Source organism: Leopardus geoffroyi, chromosome A2 (genome assembly GCF_018350155.1).
Source record: "Leopardus geoffroyi isolate Oge1 chromosome A2, O.geoffroyi_Oge1_pat1.0, whole genome shotgun sequence".
Classification (NCBI taxonomy): Eukaryota; Metazoa; Chordata; class Mammalia; order Carnivora; family Felidae; genus Leopardus; species Leopardus geoffroyi.
This window is the reverse complement of record NC_059331.1, coordinates 6269192-6292109: the sequence shown is the minus strand read 5'-3', so window position 1 is coordinate 6292109 and position 22918 is coordinate 6269192. Positions and strand designations below refer to the sequence as shown.

The 22918-nt window shown below is 59.7% G+C and overlaps 2 protein-coding genes across 4 annotated transcripts in view; one reads left to right on the top strand and one right to left on the bottom strand.

The window, feature by feature from the left end:
• Window positions 1-12240, top strand: part of ARHGEF18 (Rho/Rac guanine nucleotide exchange factor 18) — an 80221-nt gene extending 67981 nt beyond the window's left edge. For both annotated transcript variants that reach the window (XM_045496497.1, XM_045496498.1), the window contains 12 exons: window positions 757-833; window positions 1941-2119; window positions 2906-2997; window positions 5033-5215; window positions 6433-6570; window positions 6908-7029; window positions 7544-7600; window positions 7694-7741; window positions 7853-8323; window positions 8648-8981; window positions 9834-9959; window positions 10040-12240. In XM_045496497.1, coding sequence (XP_045352453.1) covers window positions 757-833; window positions 1941-2119; window positions 2906-2997; window positions 5033-5215; window positions 6433-6570; window positions 6908-7029; window positions 7544-7600; window positions 7694-7741; window positions 7853-8323; window positions 8648-8981; window positions 9834-9959; window positions 10040-10182 — 1970 coding nt within the window. In that variant the 3' untranslated portion in view covers window positions 10183-12240. The remainder of the gene's footprint in view (window positions 1-756; window positions 834-1940; window positions 2120-2905; window positions 2998-5032; window positions 5216-6432; window positions 6571-6907; window positions 7030-7543; window positions 7601-7693; window positions 7742-7852; window positions 8324-8647; window positions 8982-9833; window positions 9960-10039) is intronic.
• Window positions 12241-14043: 1803 nt separating this feature from the next.
• PEX11G (peroxisomal biogenesis factor 11 gamma) lies at window positions 14044-21005 on the bottom strand. 2 transcript variants are annotated; one of them, XM_045496539.1, is made up of 5 exons: window positions 20874-21005; window positions 19365-19553; window positions 16231-16409; window positions 15284-15346; window positions 14044-14696 (listed from the first exon to the last, which is right to left on the bottom strand). In XM_045496539.1, exons 1-5 carry the CDS (start codon window positions 20931-20933, stop codon window positions 14462-14464), a joined length of 726 nt encoding a protein of 241 aa, XP_045352495.1. In that variant the 5' UTR covers window positions 20934-21005; the 3' UTR covers window positions 14044-14461. The 2 variants fall into 2 exon arrangements, with proteins under 2 accessions (XP_045352495.1, XP_045352496.1); XM_045496540.1 differs by having other exon boundaries at window positions 19365-19443; window positions 20874-20961.
• Window positions 21006-22918: the final 1913 nt, after the last annotated feature.

Genomic DNA, 22918 nt, shown 5'->3' with positions numbered 1-22918 from the left:
GGTGGCCAGGGATCAGACGTGCTTGTTCGTAGCTTGCACGGGCGAGCATCCGGCAGGCAATTTAGCGCCTCCTGGGTGCACGACACCCAGGTGGGTGGTGGGTGGTGGGAGGGCTGTGCCCTCGGGGGCTCCAGCCAGTGGGCAGAAAGGGAGAAAGAAGGAAGGAAGCCAGAAGTAGTGAGAAGTGCAGTAAATGCTTGTGAGGAGGAGCCCGCAGGCCGCAGGCGAGAGGACTCGTGGGGAGAGGCGTCTGGTCTGGGTGTCTGGAGAGGGCACTGCTCCTGCTTTCTGAGACACACGGGCTCCGGCTGGACGCTCCGTGCAGGACGTGCCAGGGCTCTGCTGTCAGATGTCCCCGCAGGGACAAGGGGCCTGAGGGCAGGCCACGACGTCCCTGGCTCAAGTCCCTGCTGACCTGGGAGCAGGAGGAGGTGGGGGGGACACAATTCATGTTTGAGGAATCAGCCAGAGAATCTCAGAGGCCAGGCCTGCAGGTGCCATCACAACAGGGACTGAATGGCAGGTTCAGCAACCTCCAGCTACTGATCTGTGCCAAATGTTGGAACCCAGGAGGTGATGGGGAGCCGTGAGGTGAACGGAAACCCTCAGGCTCCTGCAGAAGCATCATGGCGCCAGGCTGAGCGACCAGCCCCCCTGCCCTGGGGCTAGAGCGTTCCCTGGACGCATGGGTCTGCCTGGCAGGACCCATGTGGCCCTGCGACCCTGTGACACATTTCCTTCTGTGCTTTCCATTAGATGTTCTTGTTGTCCTTCTGACTGATGTGCTTTTGCTGCTACAAGAAAAGGATCAAAAATACGTCTTTGCCTCCGTGGTACGTATCCCATCTCGTCAGACGTTAGGTCCTGCCCTCTGGGACGTCAGGGGGTGGCTATGATGCTGAGTCGGAGGGCGGCCGGGAAGACACATCCGAAAGTTCACCCTCTGTCCCACGTCCTCCCAGGGGCCAGGAGGTTCCAACAGGGCAGGAGTAGAATTTTCCGAGACCCAGGGTCCTGTCTGATTGCCTGAGGAGGCCTCAGGGCCTTGGGCTGACATCCTGTCTGGTCTTAGCCTCCTTGTCTCTGTGACTCTTCCTCTCTCAGGGGCTTGGGGGTTCGGGGGCTCCCGCATCCTTGCCAGGAGATCCCCTCTTTCCTTCCCTACCAAGGACCCCAGCTCAGGCAGCTGCTCCCTGGGAGCTGTGAGCGTCTTGGTCCCACGGCGCTCTGATCCCGGGACACCCTTGTCACGGGAGCCGAGCCTGGCCTGCATAGGGCTGGTTTCTCCCGGGGCCTCTCTCATTGGCTTGCCATCCTCTCCCCGTATCTTCACATGGCGTCCCCTCCGTGTGACTGTGTGCACTGTCCCCTCTCTTAGTAGGACCCCAGACCTACTGGATGGGGCCCCCTCCCTTAATGACTTCATCTTGCCTTAAGCACCTCTGTAAAGGCCCCACCTCTACAGAATCACATTCTGAGGCACCAGGAGGGTTAGGGCTTTAACATCAGGATTTGGGGGGCACAGTTCAGCCCATCACCGCCAGTTAACACGCATTTTACCGGGCTGTGTCAGAGCATCGTCTCTCGTAGGATCACAGAGAGGAATACTGCCTGGCTGTGGCGGTTTGGGGCACAGAATCAGGAGGAAGATTCATTTGTGATCATACACTACCTACCCTTGTGTCTCTTGAGTTTTGTCCAGTGGCATGCATCACTCTTTATAAAACACATGTTTAAGCACGATAAACAGAGTATACGAGGAAATTGTTGCAGTCGTGTCTTTTTTCCCCACGTGGCAAAATATCTCTGCTTTCCGTCGTTTGAAAATAGATGGGGCACCGGCCACCCCCCCGTCCCCTCCCCCTCAGACAGGCGCGCGACAGCCGTTCAGATACAGCAGGGTGAAGCTACCCCCTCACCACCGCGTTGCACCCACACAGGACTCCAAGCGCCCGGTCATCTCATTACAAAAGCTCATCGTGAGGGAAGTGGCCAACGAGGAGAAAGCCATGTTCCTGATCAGCGTCTCCCTGCGAGGCCCGGAGATGTACGAGATCTACACCAGCTCCAAAGAGGAGAGGGACACCTGGATGGCTCACATCAGAAGGGCCGTTGAGAAGTGAGAAGGGCCCGTGTGTGCGCCCCCTCCCGACCCGACCCCCCAGCCGTGTCGCCTTGGGCTCTGACAGCCACCCGGTCAGCTGTGGCCTTGAAGGGCCTGAGAGAGCACTAGAGGTCACAGGTCGGCCGGAGACCCCTCTGCCTTTCCTCTCCCTCATTCCGCCTCGGTGCTTTGTCCATCCCCCTCGTCTAAAAGGGACACGTGGCACCATTCTGGCACCTTCCGACAACAGCCCAACCTGTCAGTTGCTAAAGGGGCCGCAACGTTGCTGGCCGGGGGGTGCGGGCCCCAGCGGTTCTAACTTTGGGTGTTGGTGGGATGCGACGAATGACACCCGACAGGGGGCCGGGCCTATTGGAGCAGTTGTGGTGTACCGTCCTTCTTCCTCAGGCCAGGGGACCCCTCAGGACCCAGCCAGCCTGCTGCTCCCTCTCTTTACACCTGGCAGCTTCCCGGACCCTTAGCCTGCCCAGAGCTCCCCCCATACCCAATGCCAGTTCTGCAGGTCCCCCGGAAGTGAGCTGTCCTCAGTCTCCTCCTCTCCCGCGTCATGACCGGGCACGTAAACCCGTGGCTGGTTACGTGTGGACCCTGAGACGGGATGAATGCCGGTGGCTGCCGTTCTCTTCTCCCTCATTTTTCTCCCACACCGTTAGCAAGCTAAGTCACCCACAGAACGAGACGTTCTCCGCAGCCGGTTCTGCAGACAGAGCTCTCAGGGCCCGTCACTGAGGCCAGCCTGCCCGTGAGGCGTTCTCGCCCATCTGCCCATTCTCCCTGCAGCTGTCCCGATGAGGAGGAGGGGCCCTTCAGCGAGGCCGAAGAGGAGAGGAAGGTGGTCGAGGCCCGCGCCCTGAGGCTGAGGGACTTCCAAGGTAAGGGGAGTCAGTCTGGACCTCTGACTCCCACGATGTGTCCCTCGTGTGGTCAGAAGGCTCCACAGCACCGTCTTGAGGCAGTGGGCCAGGGACCATGAGCGGCATCTCTGTTCCTTCCCACTGGGATTGGCCACGGAGTGACTCCCGTGGGCTGTCTCGTGTCCTACAGCTCTGTGGGGCCTTTGTAGTGAGGTTTTGTCATGAGCTGACGATCGGCAGGAGGGGGTATGAGAAAGGGAGAGGGTGGCGCTCGGGGCCCCTGAGCCACCTCCAGACACTCGCGCTTCGCCACACACACTGCCCTCTCCCTCCGTCCCTGTCCAGGAAGGAGCTCGCTGTGGGTGTCCCAGGTCATACACAAAAGCCCCAAGGGGACTTGGAATAGCACGGGACCCCACAGCCTCCTTCTGGAGCCTGGCAGACCGAGACCAGCCCTGGCTTTGTGGTTGGGGACCTCGGCTCCCCCCGCCCTGTTTTAATTTTTTTTCCAGCTACTTTATTGAGACATAATTCACACACACACAGTTCACCCACTTAAAGCATACCATGCAGTGGCTTCGGGTGTATATCACAAGATTGTGTAACTGTCACCACAGTTTCAGACCATTTTCAGCTCTCCACAAAAAAACCCCGCGCCCATTAGCTGTCACTCCCTGCTCCTTCTTCCCTTAGCCCCTGGTAACCTCTGCTCTGCTTTCTATGAATTGGCCTGTCGTGGGGATCTTGTGTATAGAGAGTCCTGCGATCTCTCCCCTCTTGTGTCTGGCTGATTCCACGGACCACGATGCTTCAGGGTTCAGCCGTGTTGTAGGGTGTGTGTTTCCTTCCTTCCTAAGGCTGAATACTGTTGCGTTGTACAGATGCACCTATGTGCTTATCCATTCTTCTCCCGGCTTTAACAGACTCCTGTGGGACTGAAGTGAGGTCACTGCCAACAACGGTTCCCAGTACTTTGTGGTCTCAATCGGCTTCTCTCCTTCCTCTCCCTGAGTCACTTATTTTCAAATTAGGTAGCATTTAGACAGTAAGCACGTAAAATTAGGCAGTTTATATTTTATTTCTTTTTGTAGGGAGAGGCATACGTTCGAGGGCACTGATTAATAAAAAAGTCCAGAAGAAAGGGGTGGAAAATCCCACTGACCCCGGGAGCACAACGCTAATGCCGTATTCATTCAGACTCTTTATTTCTGCGGGATGGTTATGTAACACACACCCTGTGCTGGGCACATCTCCGTGGACACACCTCTGTGGATGCCACAGTCCTACAACGATACCTATTCCTTACACGTTCGTGACAAGATTGCGTTAGAAATAGGTGCTTTCTTTATGGAGATATTCGTTCCCATCTTGGATCAAAAGCTGATCTCATCTTTAACACTGGGACCTCAGGGACACTCCTCAAAATCGGAAGCAAGGCTGGGCCAGCCCCTGTCCCCATTATTACCTTTATCCTGCAAGCTCCGGCCTGGGTGATAAGGGGAGGAGCAGAAGTCAGATCATGACTGGAAGGGAAGGGACAGAATTGTGTTTCACGTGTGACATGATTATTTGCCTAGAAAACCTAATAGAATCAACCAGAAAACTACGGGAGGCTGTGAGATGCAGCTGAACGTGACACGTGTATTCTAGCAGTCACCAGTGAGAGCTTTGCCGTGGCCGCAACTACAAAAAAGGCATAAAACCCAGAGACCTGCAAGGAGTTTGGCCTAAATGCCTGACAGGACACGCTCAGGATAGGAAAACTAAGTCTTTGAACATTCTCACTTTGGCCCAAACTAATCAATCGGCCCGTGAAAGTCCTCGCGTGTACCCCATGGTGTTTAGTTTTTCATAGCTGGGGCGAACAATCAGAAGGCAGGCCTGTGCCCTCACCTTCCCCGTGGGCTGTTGGAAGGGTGGGCCGCAGGTCAGCTGGGGTCCCCAGAGTCCAGCCCCCTCCCCTTGCAGGGGCCTCCCAGAGCCCACTCCTGGGAGAAATGATCCTGGAAGGCCGACCGCTGCCCCCCCCCCCCCGCCCCCCATCCCTTTGCAGAGCGACTGAACCTGAAAGACCAGCAGATTGCGCAGAGCCTCAGCGAGAAGCAGCAGATCTACCTGGAGATGGCTGAGACGAGCGGGCTGGAAGACGTCGCTCCGTCACGGCTCCTCTTCCGAGGAGGGGACCCCTCCGAGACCGTGCAGGGGGAGCTGATTCTCAAGTCGGCCATGAGTGAGAGTAAGGAGCCGAGGCTGGGGGCCCTCACTGGGCACCCGGCTGCTGCTGCCGCCACAGTTCCACCCGGGGTGGGGGGTGGTTCTCGGGGGGACCCCAGGACGGCACGTGACCCAGTGTGGCCAACTCGCCACCCTGTCTGGGGCGCACTTCTGTCTGTCTGGGGCGGGCATTCTCCCAGGAGCAGCGCTGACACCCGGCAGACTCAGCACCTTCTCCCAAGCACCTGCTACACAAGGCACCATGCCAGTCCCCTAGGATCTAAAGTCGACCGAGATGGGTTCCCCACCCTCAAGAGGCCCTCCTCTCTGAGAAGTGGGGCGCCAGTGATCTCCCCAGAGATCATGCACATATCCACATTTGGTGGGTCATTTCAGAGGGCTCCTGCCCCTGGGCCTGGAACCCCACCTCTGTGGGGAGGAGGCTTCTGAACACAGCGACCACAGGGGGGCGCTGGCCAGTCTCCTGCCCTCCGTGAGCACTCTGCTGCCAGGCCCGCCTCGTGGAGCCGTCAGGGTCCTTGCTGGAGCCCCCGGCGGCCCCCACACAGCTGCTGGGCCAGCTCCGCACGAGGCCCAGCCTGGGTCAGGCCAGCCGGCCAGTGCTCACTGGGTCCAGACGGACAGCTGGCAACTGCTTTCTCAGTGACAAACGAGAGAGACAGCTGCCCTCCAGACCTTTCCTTCAGAGTGAAGGGAACAGAGACCGGGGGGGGGGGTTCCCTTGTGGACTCCACTTCTGCTCCGCCTCATGTCCTCCGGCCACACTGACTGCTTCCTCACATTTCTTCAGGGGCCATTGTTCTTGGCCCCCTGAGGACCCTCTCATATCCTGGGCCTGGGCCTGGAATGTTCTCCCCACCGCCTCATTGGCCAAAGCCTGTTTGTCCTAAAGCACTTTGTGTGACCAGACCTGCCCCTAGAGGCCACCCTCCCATGGCCTCCGACCTTCTGTGTGCACCCCCGACACACCAGCGCACACCCGAGTTCTTCCCCGGCCCCTCCCACAGGCTGCCCCGAGGTCCAGCCTGACCTGCAGACATGTATTGGCCCCTCCTGGCTGCAGTACCTGAAGTTAGGGGAATGCATAGAGCGGGGGGCTGAAGTCCCGCAAGAGAAATTAGAAGACTGTGACCCAGGCCCTGCAAGCTTCTAGGCCCCGATCCCTGTGCCCCGCGTGGTTCCACAGGGCGACTCGCTTCCTCCCATCTCCTTCCACAGTTGAGGACATCCAGAACCTGCTCTGCAGGCAGCTGGCCAGCGCCAACGGTCAGGCGGAAGATGGGGGAGGCTCCGCGGGCCTGCCCCGCAGGGCAGACACCTTCGGGGGCTGCGGCACCGTGAGCAGCCCCGGCAAGAGTGAGTGGGGCTTCTCGGGACAGCTTGGAACGTTCCCTTTGCAAAGCCGAGGCATTTATTGCTGGGTGTCTCTGCTGCTGCTTCCCCTCAACAATTATCAACCCTCTGTGGTGAGGTTCTGGAACCTTCAGGGTGTTATCAGTCATGCTCCGACAGCGGCACACAGACCAGCCCCTCCCTTTCCTGCTGGCGTGTGTCTCCGATGCTGCCATTTTGGCACAAGCCCAAGGGTAGCGGCCTGGCCACAATTTCCTACCTGGGTTCCGGGGTTGTGGGGCCCTGTCCGGACTCCTGGGGGACCTCCAGCCCCCTCATGCACCTGGATTGGGGTTTCCAGACGGCAGCTTTAAGAAGGTCTGCAGCAACGACCCTGGCCCCCGAGACTGGCAAGGCCCGGTGAGCAGCCCAGACTCCAGGCCCGGCGACACCCCGGGGGCCTCTGAGGAGCCACCACCTGTGGTATGTCGCTCCCGTAGCCAGGTCCAGGGCCGCCCAAGCCCTTTTTGTTACCGTTGCCAAGTGTGAACAGCCTGTGCTTGCGTGGTCTAGTTTTTCCATCTAGCGGCAACACGCTGTCCCTGGGAGTGGCCCACGATGGCCGGGAATGGGATGAGAGAGGGGACAGGCCCAGGGCAGTAGCTGTAGCCGCCTCAGCAGAGGAGAGACCCTGCGGGGCCCGCCAGCATTGGGTCTGTACAAGTGTCCTGGTGCCCGGAGGCTGGGGTGCACTGGGGCCCAAGCAGGGCTGCGGCCGAGGCTCCCTCTACCGCCCGCTGTGTGCCCCGAGCCTCCGCAGGGTGAGCCCACGACAGCCGCCTTCCCGCCTCCAGGAAGGCTGCCCTGTGTGGTCGTTTTCCAGACGCCAAGACTCAACGCGAGTCACAGGACCAGGCGGGGCTGGGAGGAGAAGGGCCTGTTGGTCACTAATCAGCAGGTCCTTAGCTCTTCAAGTCTGACGCTGTTGCCTCCACAGGTCACAGTGCCAGGTGCGGAGTCTGGCCCCCGTCTGCCCGCCGTCCTGGAGCTGGAGGTAGGCTCGGGGCTTGTCCATCTCCCCGGGGGTCGGCATGCACGCCCCGCGCCGCTCCGTGCAGGGAGCCCGCGTCTCTCTCCCTCTCCACAGCTCGTGCAGCGGATCCAGACGCTGTCCCAGCTGCTGCTAAGCCTCCAGGTACAGGGGCTGCGCCTGGGCCCTTTTCCTGCCGGAGGCTAGGGTCTGGGGAAGGGCCAGCCGCCTCCTAACATCGGGGCCTCCCCCCACGCCCCGCCTCGCCCCCCGCAGGCCGTCATCGCCCAGCAGGACAGCTACGTGGAGATGCAGAGGGCCGCCCTCCAGGAGCGCGAGAAGCAGCTGCGGCTGCAGTCCACGCGCGGAAACCTGCTGCTGGAGCAGGAGCGCCAGCGCAACTTCGAGAAGCAGCGGGAGGAGCTGGCGGGCGTGCAGAAGCAGCAGGGCCGGCTGCGGCTGGAGCAGCAGCGCTGGGAGCGCGAGCGGGAGCGCCAGCGGCAGGAGCTCGACGTGGCTTCGGCGCGGCTGCGGCAGCGCGAGGAAGAGTCGCTGCAGCTGCAGGAGCGGCTGGGCCAGGAGCGCGAGCAGCTGGAGCGGCAGCGGCGCGCCTACCAGCACGACCTGGAGCGGCTGCGGGAGGCGCAGCGCGCCGTGGAGCGGGAGCGCGAGCAGCTGGAGCAGCAGCGGCGCCTCAAGAAGCAGAACACGGCGCCCGGGGCGCTGCCGCCCGACGCGCTGGCCGAGGTGAGGGGCGGGGCGGCGCGCCGCCCGCGGGCGCGTGAGCCCCGGCGCGTGCGGGCGCGACTAAGTGTAACCTTGGGTGCGCGTGTCTGCAGCAGTAAGTGGCGACCCGGGGGGCCGGCGCCGGCCCCGCCTCCAAACAGAAACTCCCAGCCGCGCGCGCTTAGGTGACCCCGGGACCCAGAGGAGGTTGGGTGGGGCAAGTGGGCGAGACCGGCCCTGGACACTGCAGATCTGGGGACAGCGGTTTTGGGGGGGGTTGGGGGGTGGGACGTGATCTCCAGCAGGAGGGACAGCTCTGGGATGTGGCGTCTGTCCCTTTTTCAGGCCCAGCCCCCAAGCCACGCTCCCAGCTTCAACGGGGAAGGGCTGGAAGGGCCCACCGGCCTCGCCAAAGCGCCAGGACCCCGGGCGAGCCTGCTGCTGTCCAGCTCGGGCCCCGAATTCCCAGAGCGCCCCGAGGTGGCTCGCCGGGACAGCACCCCGGCGGAGGGTCGGCCGGCCAAGAGCGACGTGCCCATCCAGCTGCTCAGCGCCACCAACCAGATCCAGAGGCAGGCGGCCGTGCAGCAGCAAATCCCCACCAAGCTGGCCGCCTCCACCAAGGGCGGCAAGGACAAGGGCGGCAAGAGCAGGGGCTCCCAGCGCTGGGACAGCTCGGGTGAGCCACGAGTGGGGGGGCGGAGCTGAGGCCGAGGAGTCCTGGCAGGCTCTAGGTGACGGGTGATCTCAGGTGCCCACCCGGTCCACTCACCACCGTTTGTGAGACCAAAGCAGCTTCTTGGGAGCAAACCAAAATGGGACCCCAGGGCTGTTCCCTGGAAGAGACACCAGGAGGAAACTGGAAGGCACAGCTGGTGACACCAGGCTACAGAGACGACCTGTCCCCATGTGGTCTTCCGGCCCAAGAAGCAAAATTAAAACATCAAACCCCATGTCCTTTTCCTACCCTGGCCCTCACACTGGGACTGGGGATGAGGGAACCTCTTGGCAGTTCAGAAAGTGGGGCCCTGCAAAGGGGTGACCAAGGAGGAGAGGTCAGAGAGCCTGGGTCACTGAGGGACATCGAGGCAAGCAGTGCTAACACTCCCACCGAGCCCCCAGCCAGTGCCAACACTAGCACCCACATCTCTATGGGGTCCTCGGTCCGCAAAGGGGATACTGAGGTCCTCACACAGAGCACTCTGCAGCGAGTGGTCCCCGGTAGGGAAAGCCCGGGGGGGCTCCCTTGGGTGCTATCAGCATGCAGGCGCTGGCTGAGGGGAGCCAGCCCTGGGGTGTTCCCTGAGGAGCAGGGCCTGTGTCCCAGGACTGCTGGGACTCAGGGGTCACGGGGTCTCTCTCCAGCGGCGCACTGTAGTCCGGCCTCGCTGTCTCTGGGGCCGTCCTTGGGCATGGGTGCCGGCGTCCACCCTCGGCCGTCTGGGGGAAGAGCCAAGGAGGGGTTGGAGGGGGGCTGCTTGTGTGCCTGGAGTGAGGCCAGACACCCCGGGCCGTGCCCTTCTGCCCTCAGCCTCCTTCGACCTGAAGCAGCAGCTGCTTCTCGGCAAGCTCATGGGCAAGGACGAGGGCGCCTCTCGGAACCGCCGCTCGCTGAGCCCCGTCCTGCCAGGCAGCCACGGCTCCACGCCTCTCCCAGGTGAGCCCGGCCCCCCGGGACAGCGGGGCCGCCGTGATGCCCGGCAGCTGCCGACACCCGCCACCCCCCCTCTCTTCCAGACCCCTGCGGCTCAGCCCCAGCCGACGTGCCCCCTGAGGGTTCCAAGCCCGGGGGCGCGCCCGTGCCCCCATCCTTCTTGCCACTGCCCACCACGCCATTGGACAAGGAAGAAGCCGGCAAGGAAGACGTCATCTTCTTCTAGAGGGGCTGTGGCTCCAGGTGCAGACCCCTCCCTGTCCTGCTCTCCGGGGAGCCTCCCAGTTGTCCCTCCCCCCTTCCCTAGCAGACCCACACCAGCGACCGCATGGCTGGGGCTGGGGCTGGGGTCTGGGCCGGGGCGGGCCTGTCATCTCGAGACTCTTTCTGTAGGATTAGCAGTGGTGCCTGGGTAACTTTCTAAACTTCTTTTTTTGATACAGAAAGGAAAGTTTGTAATCGAAGGGTGAGCCAGAGCTGACCTAAGGAGCAGTGTTCAGTTGTAGCACCCCATGTGAGTAGGGAGAGAACAACTCCACGCCATCGTTCCCAGGGACTGCCCAACGCAAGAAGCCTGGTGACAGGCCAGACCCCAGTCTAAGGAGGAAGTGCTGGCCCTGGGCCAGGCTCCGCAGCCTCCAGGAGACGCTGGAACGTGTCATTAGGGCACCAGGAGGGGTGGGTGGTGTCAGCAGAATCAGCTTCCAAAGCAGAAACCTACATGTGTTCACGGTGAACCTCAAGGCCGAGGGCGTGAGCTCAGATCAGGGGTGGCACACAGCCCGCCTGGGGACAGAGGGCCACAGGGCAGGGCGTATGAAGGGGATGGCCAGTGGCACCGTAGACAGGTTCTATAGGTTCTGGAAGGGGTGGGCCATAACTCATTTTAATTTGACAGAGGTTTTTAAAACCTGCTGTTGCTCAACTTTGTGCTTCCCAGAGGAACCTCACCCAGTTGGCATGATTCTGTGGGGTTCAAGGGCACCAGCTGTTCTCTGAGCATTCAGCCTGTCCGGAGAAGGCAAATCGAGAGCTTTAGGCAGGACTAGTGCACTCCTGAGGGTCCCGCTCCTAGCAGAGGGTCCCCAGCCCCCATGAGATGGGCTGGTGTTCCTGGGGCCACAGGGAGGAAGCCCCCGGGACAGGTGTCCCTCACTGAGGGGCAGGTGCTGGTTTAGGGAATGGAGTGGTGGGGCTGCCCTGCCTTGGCAGACAAGGGTGAGATGCTAGAGGGGTCACGTGTGGCCAGGAGACCTTAGGTGGCCAGATGGCCGTGGGTGCCTCATGCCCAGTGAGCCATGCTGGCTTACTGTCCGCTTTCCCTGGAGGGCAGCTCCCCCCCACCCCACAGTCCAGCCGCACAGCTGTGGACGGCAGGGGGGGGGGGGGGGGTGTTAGATGTCCAGGAACGGTCAGGGGTGGCAAACGGGTCAGAGCCACACTTCAGCTCTGGAGGAACTCTGAGTGCCGGGTGGGTGAGTGGGGATCCCGCAGCCTTTGCACCCCTGGCCCCGCCACCGAGCCCAGAGCCCAGTCCCTTCCAAGGCATTGGCGGGAGGACTTGGGTCCCTCGCTGACCAAGGAGCGGGGGCGCTGCAGGGTGGAGCGACACAGGCATTCCTGACGGAGGAACCGAAAGCAGCGGTCGTGAACCTCTCCCAAGCACAGGAAATGGTGTGACATTCCCGGGCCTCTCTGAGAAGCCCCGCCTGCTCCCTCCTCTCCCCTGCTCTCGACTGTGTCCTCCTCCTCAAGGAGCAAGGAAAAGCGGTCTCCCTCGGTCCTGTGACACAGCGGAGCCGACCTGTGCCACGTCTCTAATCAGTGTTTGTGTCGTACCGAGACGTATCGGAGCACTTTAGAAAAGTTGACTTTAGGTCCCTGTCCTGTCGTAAAGAGAACATTCCTGGGCCCTTGTGCTGGGCGATGTGACCGCCAGGTGCCCCTCGCGGTGAGGAGTTTCCGCTCAGCCACGTGGCAGGAGTCGGGGCTCCCCACCACGGGGCCGAGAGCATTTCTCGGTCGTGCCACGCAGCGGGGCAGTGGCGGTACATGTCTGGCCAGCAGGAGGTCACCCCTGGGTAGAGCCCAGTTCTCCTTGTGTGGTCGGTGGCTGAACAGATACTATTTCTGTGGAATCTGTGTGCGTCTTTGTTAATCGTGACCATAATCTTAGTCCACCCGACAATTGCTTTTACGATGATTGCGTTTCCTCACCGTGGGATCTTTCAGAACCGTCTTAGAACTTAAGACCTGATTCCAGCAATAAAAGCGTCGGAGGTGAGCGGACGGAGTGTTCGTATTGAGGGTTTGGGGTTTTGTTTGAGGATCGTCTGCCCAACGCCGGTGCTGTGATGGTGGATTACGGGGAGACTCCCGTGGCTCCCCTCCCCAGGCGGGGCCCCCCCGCCACACCCCCTGCTGCAGTAGGACCTGGGGGAGGCCTGGACGCCACGCTCAGGGTCCCCTCCACAGGGCCTGCGTGGCCGGGATGCCGTAGGAGCCCCCCGAGCTGATGTTCCCACCTGCTGTGTGCAGGGGTCAGGCCTGTGGAAGCATGGCCACGACACTCCCCTGCCCCGCAGCTGGGGTGGTGGCTTCAGGGATGCTGAGGCTCCTCCTGGGCAAGCAACGTGGCCCCGCACAGAGGAGCCCAGCCCACAAGCCCGCCCTGGTCCCCTCTGAGGGTGCTCCAGATGATGATCACACTGGGGGTGGTGGCGAGGCCAGGGCGGTCGTGGCCCGGGGAGAAGCAGCCCTCCGCAGGGGACTGAGGTGTGGGAGCACCGCCAGTCCTCCCTGCTCCAGCGCGGCCCCCTTCCGTTTAGGCCTGTCCCCGTGGTCTTGGGGCGTCAGCCTTCTTGACAAGGAGCCATGGCTGGCCTCTGGGCCATCCTCCAGGCCCACCAGCCTCCCTGCTCCCCAGTTTGCTGCCCTGTGTACTCCCTGGGTCCCGAGAGAACCCGTTGAGGCCCAGCTCCTGGGAACGAAGACCTGAAGAGGCTGAGCAGGGGGTGTAGCCACACTGCAGGTGGGGCTTCTCCTTGACCACCCAGCAGTGTTCCCACACAGCCCGGGCCCACAGGGACACCAGCCTGTTGGGGCACCCGTGACCTGACACGTTAGCATCAGGTCACGTGGTTTGCCCACAGACACCCTGCCCTGGGTGCCTTGTGTTAACTGAGTCTCCAGGCAGGTGAGTGGGTGCTGCTGTGACCGCCCCCCCCAATCTCCCTGGTGGCCCCGAGTGCTGGGAAGGGGGCCTCTGCTAAGGGCCCAGAGCCTGGCCCACCCCCCACCTGTGAACCCCAGGGACAGACAGGTGGGGCAGGGTGCTCCAAGGGGGGTCTCTCCTGCGCCCCGTGTCCACCCAAAGTGGCCTCCACCCCAGCTCTTCCCACCACGTCACTTCCTTGGGAAACAAGATGCGGTGTCCCATGAAGCCCCAAGGGCTGCAAACTGTCATTTTTGTTAGATCTTTCCAGAGGGACAGCATGATCCCCTCTGCCTTCCCATCAGGACTCCTGTCACGGGGAGGGGCAGGTGTGGGCTGGCCACCACCTGCAGGTGCCTGCCTGAGGCCACACGGGGGCGGTGGCTCTCAAACATCAGCCTGAACACTAAATGCATCCCATCGCACCCTGGGAGGTGGATCCGCACGAGGAGGGAGACAGGAGCCTGCGTGGCCCAGCCCCAGCTTGGCGCCCGCGACACGCTCAGACCGGCCCTGGGTCCTGGCCGTGTCGGACCGTGACATGCTTCAGCCGCCACAAGCACCCCAGCGATACCCAGGAGGACAAGACCCAGGCGTGGGGGTGGGAGGCGGCGTCCGTGTGGCCCCTGTGCCTGGACGGGCGGGAGAGCCGCCCGCCTCGGCCAAGGGCTGCTCCAGGCCGGGTGGGCTGTGCTCACAGAGTCCGAGAGGACCCACTGAGCCAAGCATGTTCCAGGAGGCAGGCTGGGGAGGTGTGGTTTCCAGGCACCCACCACATCCATGCAGCACTTACACACCCCGGAAAATAAGGCCCGGGGGCCTGCGGGCGGGAGGGGCAGGAGCCAGCGAGACAGGAATGAGCTCACACGTGGGCCTGGCACCAGCACACCCTTTAATTGATCCTCGTTTCCGTTGTCCGAAGGCCCGCCTGGCACACGCCCCCTGGGCTCCCCTGCTCGCCTTGATTGGAACGCAGGACACAGGCCACGTGAGGGTCTGCTGAGGTTCCTCTGCACGTGAGGCCTGGAGACCCTTACTCTGGACCTGAGAGCAGCCTCCCCCACTGAGCCCGGAAGGCCCTAGCCCTCAGCACTCGGGGGACCTCATCCCTGCCTACATCCTGCCCCACCCTGGCCTTGTCCCCAAGGCTGCTCGAGCGTTCTCTGGGCCGTACCTCCCTACACCTGGCATTGACTCGCTCAATTAAAGACCCAGCCCCAGCCCCGATGATTTCTGCCTTGTGGGGGCCCTCCGGTGGGGTTCCGGCTGCATCCACACCTCCCGGGCCACGTCAGGGGGCGGCGGCCTCGGTCCAGTCACCGGCCCGGACGGCCTGGTACACACTGAGGAGGGAGGAGACGGTGCCCAGGAGGCCCACCAGCCACGGGGGGAAGCGGCCGGCCCACAGGACGCCCGGAGGCAGCCAGTGCACGGCGTTGGCCAGATCGGCCAGGTTGCTCAGGAGAGTCAGCACCTCCGACTGAACCTGGGCCTCCAAGGCCCTCCTCTTGCTCCGCGGCAGCCGGCTGTGGGAGCAGACAGAAGGTGCTGGGGACGACCCACGAGTGCCTTCGCTCCCCCAAACAGGCCGGAAGAGGTGACAGCAGAGGGAGGGAAATGTGGGACTGGGTCCCTGTCACACCCCCCAACAGGGAGCTCGTGGCACGAAAAGGGCACAGACTGGCAGGAAAAGTCTCAAACCCACACCTCGGTCGTCTGGCCACTGGAGACGGGTGGGGGACAGCTTCTGGGCCTGCCGGGGTGCGGCTTTGCCCCACATTCCCTCCCAGCCCGGATGAAACATGGACGGTGAGCACAGTCCTCAAGAAACGACTGTCCCAGATCAGCCTCCCTGCTGGGGGCGCCGCCATGAAGGCTCAGCCACTTCCTGTCTACAGGGCCTCAAGCAGGCCTCAGTTTCCCCACCTGTGCCAGTCCCTGGAGCTGCCGTAGGCCCCATGATCTAGCACACGCGGCCGCCCCAGCCCAGGCCTGCAGAGGACGAGGCTCATAACTGGTGGAAGCAGCTTCCCGGCTCCCACCCGGGTCCCCAGCGTGCAGGACAAAGTCAGCCTTCTCCCGACCAAACCCCGGATGTCCCTGGATGTCCTACCTGGTAAAGGCCACCGCGGGGTCCCTCAGCCTCTGTCTCAGTTTCAGGACCATCCACAATGACCTGCATCAACAGAGGAGGGGATGTGCCACCAGAGGGGCATTCCCATCTGCCGGGAAACGCCAGTACGGGGTGGGCCGGTGGGGGGGGGGACGCTTTGCCTGTGTTTTCTGGGCAGAGGACTCTGAACAAACCCACTCAGCAAACTCTCTGTAGAGAGGAAAATGTTTGGGAGGAAACCATTCTTTCACAGTTCTAGAAACGATACGGGTTTCAGAAGCACACAGCCAGACAGGAAACCCCTGGCTGTTTTGTCTGGGGATGTGCGCAGATGACCATGCACACGGAGAGACCGGGTCCAGGCCTGGACTTATTCTTCCTGGCTCCGGCGAAAACAATCACGCACGTGCCAAAGATGTCCACATCCTAGTCCCCAGGACCTGTGAGTGTGCTCCCTTACATGCTAAAAAACTCTGCAGATGTGACCGAGTTAAGGGTCTTGAAATGGGAGGTGACCGAGGTGGCCCTGGGATGACACCCAGAAGAAGGACGCACGGGGTTGGAGTTAGAGAAGATGTGACAAGGGACACAGGCTGGAGGGACAGGCTCTGAGATGGAAGGAGGGGCCACGAGCCGAGCAGGGCAGTGGCCTCTAGAAGCCGGAAAAGGCAGGAACAAATTGTCCCCTGCAGCCTCCCGATTTCTAGCCCGGGGAGTCCCGACTGGACGTCCGCCCTGCAGCACGGCGAGTCAGCCAGTGTGTGACGTTTGAAGCCACCGGCTTTGTGGGCATCTGTTAGGGCGGCCGTTGGATGGATCCAGGGAGGGGGCAACAAGAGGAGGACTGTGGGAAGAGGCCAAGACCCTCGCACCTCCAGCCTGTCTGCCCATCGGCCCAGGTCTCGGGGCACCCGTACAGCCTGCCGGCGCGTGCTCACACCACTTGCCTGGCGATGCCCAGCAGCAGGGAGAGGCCCCAGAAGGCCGTGCTCAGTGTCCACCACCGGGCAGAGTCCACACGGAGGATCTTGGCATCGGCGGCCCAGGCGATGTGCTCACAGGGGTAGTAGAGCTGATCTGCCAGGTTGCCCAGGACGGATATGCAGCGGACAAAGAGGTCTTCCTCCTGCAGGACCAGGAGAGAGCGGGGGATGGGCCTGGAGTCAGACCTACCCAGGTCCACTCTAGGGACCCAGACCAGGCCAGGTGGCAGTCACAGGGCAATGTCCAGGCCCAGCAGGCTGGCCCATGGCTGGGCCACTGCAGGAGAAAGGCCTGATTTCTGCTTCCCAACGGTGTGGTCATCGCCCAGTGGCACAGAGGGTGTCGGGAGTCCCCGGGGAGCTTCAAGACCCCCACCTCTAGGGGTGCCTGCGTGGCTCGGTCCATTAAGCTTCTGACTTCAGCTCAGGTCGTGATCTCACGGTTCGTGGGTTTGAGCCCCACACTGGGCTCTGAGCTGTCAGCACAGCCTGCTTCGGATTGTGTGTCTCCCTCTCTCTCTGGCCCTCCCCTGCTCATGCTTGGTCTCTCTTTGTCTCTCAAAAATAAAAGTAAAACATTAAACAATAAATAAAACAATAATAAACGATAAGTTTTAAAAAAGACCCTATCCCCAGGGCTTCTGCCTCACTAGGTCTGGGGTGGGCACTGGCACCAGGAATGTTTTTTAAATACATATATATTTATTTTTGAGAGAGAACGTGAGCTAGGGAGGGACAGAGAGAGGGCGACAGGGGATCCGAAGCGGGCTCCGAGCTGACAGCAGAAAGCCCTACTCGGGGCTCAAATCCAGCGGGATCATGGCCTGAGCCAAAGTCGGACGATCAACGGCCTCACCCACACAGGCGCCCCCAGAAATGTCTTTCAAGTTCGCAGATGACTCCCATGAGGGAACCGTGACCCCACAGGCAGGGTGCTACGGTACCACCAGGCTTCCGCACTCAGTGCTGACAGTAAGTGGGCACGAGGCTGCAAGGCTCGGGTCGCCTCCCCAGACCAGAGAGGGGGCACATCCCCACAAACAGGCAAACTGGGGGTGCCTGGGGTGAGCTGCCGCGTGCCCCTTCTCCTACAAGGACAGGCCTCAGGCCTTCAAATAGCAGAACCCAAGCCCTTCAAGCCTGAGTTCTGAGCCACCACCTGTATCCAGTTGAGGCCGCAGGGGCCTGGGCCCCACCCCCCAGGATCCGGGCCCCTGGGGACCTCCAAGCTGCCTGCCATACCCGCTCCCTCCTCTCCATCTTCCCAGGATCCCCCTCATGAGCCCCACCAATGCCCCCTTCCTTCCCACTAGCCAGCTGTGACCCTGCCTCCCTCTGGGTTTGAACCCCACTCCAGCTCCCCTATCCTGCCTGGGACCTTCTGGTGTGCTGGCACATTCCACTCCTCCATGAGAACAGAGCCCTCCCCGCCCCTCCTCGCCCCTCCCCAGTGTGCTCATTCCACAGTGTCTCCAGAGAAGCAGCAAGGTCAAGGCCCTACACTGGGGAGGAGATGCTCACTGGGCAGGGGGCACAGACACAGAAACACTGGACCCAACAAAGGAGTTCCTGTTCTGGCCAAGGGAGAGACAAGGTGCACAGGGCCCCTGGTCTAGGGACGCAGAGATGTGGGGGGAGGGGTCCTCAGGGGGCACATGGGAAGCATGCCCTAATCAAAGAAGAAGATAGGAGATGGGCTTCAAAACAGGGGGAAGGATCGGGGCGCCTGGGTGGCGCAGTCGGTTAAGCGTCCGACTTCAGCCAGGTCACGATCTCGCGGTCCGTGAGTTCAAGCCCCGCGTCAGGCTCTGGGCTGACGGCTCAGAGCCTGGAGCCTGTTTCCGATTCTGTGTCTCCCTCTCTCTCTGCCCCTCCCCCGTTCATGCTCTGTCTCTCTCTGTCCCAAAAAAATAAATAAACGTTGGGAAAAAAAAACTTTTAAAAATAAAATTAAATTAAAAAAAAAAACAAAAAAAACAGGGGGAAGGTCCAGGAAAGCACCTGATGTTGGGGTGACTGGGCCATGGGCACTGGGGTGGAGCGAGGGTGGGAGCGAACATGGAGTGGCTCAGAGAGGGGACAGGAGAGGGGTTGGGCAGGACACCCAGGGAGGGGCATGACTTGGCCAGGCTGGCCCCAGGCAGCTTCTGAGCCCATCCCCTGGGGGGACAAGATGGCCCCAGGCAAGGGAACACCGCTCTAGATTACGCGCCTTCCTGCAGAACGCTGCAGTCCCCTTATAACAGCCAAACCTCCATGTCCCTCAACAGGGGACCAGCCAGCTGCACAGCAAGTGCTAGGTGGCCACAACGAAGGAGGGAGCTCTGTTTGGACCTATGTGGAGTGCCCTCCAAGTTGTGCTGTTTAAGCGAAAAAAGCAAGTGGCGGGACGGTGAAGACACAGCTCATTGTATAAACAATGCGTATTTGCCTGTGCGTGTACAGGTCTCATGAAGCAATCACAGGAAGCCGACAACAGCTGCCTCTGAGGAGGAAAACTGGGGAAGGGGGATCAGGAAGGAGGGAGACTTTTTAGTCTACACACAGCCTATATGGCCTTTTGGAATGTATGAATGTAGAAGCTATTTTTTTAGATTTATTTATTTTGAGAGAGAGCACAGAGCCCGACGCAGGGCTCGATCCCACGAACCATGAGCTCATGACCTGAGCCAAAATCAAGAGTCGGACGCTTAACCGACTGAGCCACCCAGGCGCCCCACTTATTTAATTTAAATTAAAACGAGAACATATGATTATCTCAAAAAAGAAAGCAAACGTTTTTTTTAAAAAAACATTAAACTGCCGGGGCTCCTGGGTGGCTCAGTCGGTTGAGCATCTGATCCTTGGTTTCAGCTCAGGTCATGATCTCGAGGTTCATGAGTTCAAGTCCACCATCGGGCTCTGTGCTGACAGTGTGGAGCCTGCTTGCGGTTCTCTCTCCCTCTCTCTCTGCCCCTCCCCTGCCCACTCTCCCTCTCTCTCTCAAAATAAATAAACTTTAAAAAACAAAACAATACACTGCCCACACAACAGCCTTCAGACCAGAAAACACCAGTTTTTGCCCAGAGTCTGTGCCTCCCTCTCTAAGGCCCCTTTACCTCTGCCCCCAGGCCATACTGCTTCGTGTAGATAAACATGGCCATGTCGTCAAAGAGTCGCAGGACAGTCCTACAGTGGCTGAGTTGGGAGGACAGTGTCAGCAGGCGCGTCCCCACTTCTGACCTGGCCGGACACTGCTCCACCAGGACCCCACCAACCAGTTGGCAACAGTACCCCAGCGTTCGGATCTGCAGGACACCAGAAGCAGTCAGCACGGCCACGCTCCCGGACTAGGCTGGATCAGCCCCCGTGGCCATGGGTCCCACGGGACCAAGTTGGGTGGGGGGGTCGGTAGACTAAGATCAACAAACTTCCAATAAGAGCTGAACATTTGCTGGCCCATCTTGCACGTGGGCCAAATGGAGAAACATGGCATCCTTGTCCAAAAGTCACTGTGGACACTCGAAGGGAGTGCTGGCTCGTGTCACCCTCCCTTTGGAGACAGATGTGATGGGAACCAGAAAATGAAACCATTTCCCAGCAAGCTGGAGGACGAGGCGGACGTGTATATCTGCATCCACCCAGCTGGACCAAAGTCTGTAGCCGGGCTGGGGAGGGGAGAAGTGGGGAGGGGAGAAGTGATCCGTGATCCGGCCTCAGCCCAGTGAGCAAAAGGGTCATATGCTTGAATTACTTCAGTGATCAAAGGAACTCAGTGGCTGACTGGGGCCATTGAGAACTGGGTCGGCTTTATACCTTCTACCTGTGTTTCATCTGGTTTTCAGAAACTGCTTTTTCCTGTTGTTTTATATATTATTGTTACTGATTTCTTTTCAGTCCCTTTTAACAGCAAAACTCTGCAGTGTAAAATGTCCAGCTTGGGAATTGATTAAAACCTGAATGCCCGATCATAAGGGATTTGGTTGGAACCCAACTGCCCAACCACTGGTACGTTTCCTGGTACAACCTAAATTCCTACCTATAAAAGAAGGAAGCTTCTATAGGAACACGCAGAGACTCTGCCCTCAAGGGCCTGGATGGACCCTAAATGCCCAACCAGAGGGTATGTGGTAGGAACCTAAACATCCAAACACAGGGAAAGCCCTACAAAAATCCTAAATCCCCGTAGAAGATTGTTAGGGACAACCCAGGGACCAACTGCCGCGGCCTAGTCAGACCCTAAATGTTCAAACGGGGGCTTGGTTGCCTTGTAAATGTCCAGCCAGGTTGAATTGGCTGGAACAACCTCAATGCCCAGTTATAGGGGATCTGGTCCTAAATCCTAAGTCCTATGACTGGGACAACCCAGTGACCATCTTCAGTGGTCTGGTCGGACCCCAACCGTCCAAATGTGCGGATCTGGTTGGTACTGAAAATAATCCAGCCATGACGGGTTAGCAGGAACAACCTAACGATCGCCGCTAGGGGACAGGGTCGGAGCCCAGCCCGGGGAGGGCCTCTGCGACGGAGGATCCCTGAGCGACCCCGCCCCTCTCCGGCCTCAGTTTCCCGTCTCTGAGCCCTGGCCCTGGCCCGAGACCTCCGAGCACGCTCCGCCCCAGCCTCACCAGGCGGTCGCGGCCCCTGTAAGACTCCAGCGCCGACGCCAGGCCGCTCAGCGCCGCCATGGCAACTCCGCCGTGACACCACCGTGACGTGAGCGCGCAGCGCCAAGGGGCGGAGGCGAGGCGCGAGGCCACGCCCCCCGGGGGACGCTGTGCGCAGGCGCGGCCGCGACCCTTTGTCCCCGGTCCGGCCCTTTGTCTGCATCGGGGAGCGTCGGAGTTGGCAGCCGAGTGACGGCCGCGTGTGTCCCCGGATGGCTCGGAACCCGCTGCCTTCTGCCCCGCGACGGCTGGTCTTTTCCGAGCTAACCAGCTGCCCACAAAAATAATGTCCAAGTTGCCCTGGTTCAAGAAGGGGTTTTTCTTTATAATTTCTGTGCTTCACCCTTTCGCCTGTTGTCTGCTGGTCTATAGCGACCGTGTGCAGCTGGTGTAATATCAGAGAAGGCATTGCTAGAAAGTCAAGGAAACTGCAACCGTTCTAGACAAGGCGATAGTCTGGTGACTGGAGTTGCTCCAAGGGGCGTAATTAACTGCGTGACCGGGAAGAAGGTATTAAATTATTCACATTGTACCAGTTTGTAGCTTTCCTTCCGCCCCCCAGTTTGGTCGACGGCACTGTAGGAGTTTCAGGTGTAGGGCCTAAAGGCCTGAGCCACGGATACAGTGAAATGATTACAGTGAGTTTAGTTAACAATCATCTGTAATTGTGTAGCTTTTGAATTTTGTGCGACATGCATGTATAATCTCATCAAAAAGGTGACATTTTTCAAAAAGTTAACATGATTCGTTTCCTTTTTTTTGTTTTTCGAACGAGAGAGTGAGTGGGGAAGAGGGGCAGAGGCAGAGAGAGAGAGAGGGAGAGAGACAGTCCCAAGCAGGCTTCATGCCCAGCTCAGACCCTGACACAGGATTCGATTGATGGTGAGATCACGACCTGAGCCGAAGTCAAGAGTGGGAGGCTTAACCGACTGAGCCACCCAGGCTTTAATTGAGGTAAAATTCATCTCAGATTCACCATTTTAAGGGGCGCCTGGGTGGCTCAGTCGGTTAAGCCTCGGACTCTTGATTTCGGCTCAGGTCATGATCTCACAGTTCCTGAGATCGAGCCCCTCGTTGGGCTCTGTGATGACAGTGTGGAGCCTGCTTGGGACTCTCTCCTCTCTTTGTCCCTACCCCTCTCAAGCTCTTTCTCTCTCTCTCTCTCCCTCTCTCTTTCTCTCAAAGTAAATAAACATGAAAAAAATTTTTTTAAAAAGATTCACCATTTTAAGTGGCATTTAGGACACTCCCATGTTGTACAAACATCACCCCTTTCTAGCTTTAAAATAATTTCATCACCCCCAGAGGAGACCCTGTAATTCTGGCAAGCAGTTCGTCTGTTCCTCCCTACCCCGGCCCCTAACAACCACCCTCTGCTTTGTCTCTGTGGGTTTACCTATTCTGGATATTTCATATAAAGGGAATAATGCGATTTGTGACCATATCTGGTCACATATCTGGCTTCGTTCACTTAGCATAATGTTTTCGAGGTTCAGCCAAATTGTAGCTTATACCTTCATTCCTTCCGTGGCTCATTCCTTCCGTGGCTGAGTACTATTCCACTGTATGGACTGACCACATTTTGTGTGTCTGTTCAGCCATCGACAGACACTCGGGTTATTTCCACGTTTTGGCGGCTTTGCCTTCCTCCTGGTCCTTGAAGTTATAGTGCACTCCTGCCCCAGGGCCTTTGCCTTGGTGTGCCCTCTGCCTGGAATGTTCTCCCTCCAGATTCCCACATGGATCCCTCCCTCACCTCTTCCTCATGTTTACTAGAACATCATCTGTCTTCTCATGGGACCTCCCCTCACACCGTCCTGGGCACTTCCCACCCACGTGTCCTGATGCCTAATTTTTCTCCTTAGCTTGTAGTACTATCTAACATAACTATATTGTGTCTTTGTCTGGCTGTCTGGTTATTTGTGCCTCAAAAGAATGTGAGAAATTTGATCTCTTGGTCACAGCTACGTCCCCACAGCCTGGCACAAAATAGGTTCTGAATAAGT

Bases quoted from the DNA above. Each gene is read 5' to 3' on its own strand.
- PEX11G (XM_045496539.1), bottom strand. From the start codon at position 20,933: ATGGCGGCGCTGAGCGGCCTGGCGTCGGCGCTGGAGTCTTACAGGGGC. The intron at 19,554-20,873 runs GTGAGGCTGGGG...GGTGTCCTGCAG, and splicing joins ACAGGGGCCGCGACCGCCTG to ATCCGAACGCTGGGGTACTG. The intron at 14,697-15,283 runs GTAGGACATCCA...CTGCTCCCACAG, and splicing joins CCCGCGGTGGCCTTTACCAG to CCGGCTGCCGCGGAGCAAGA.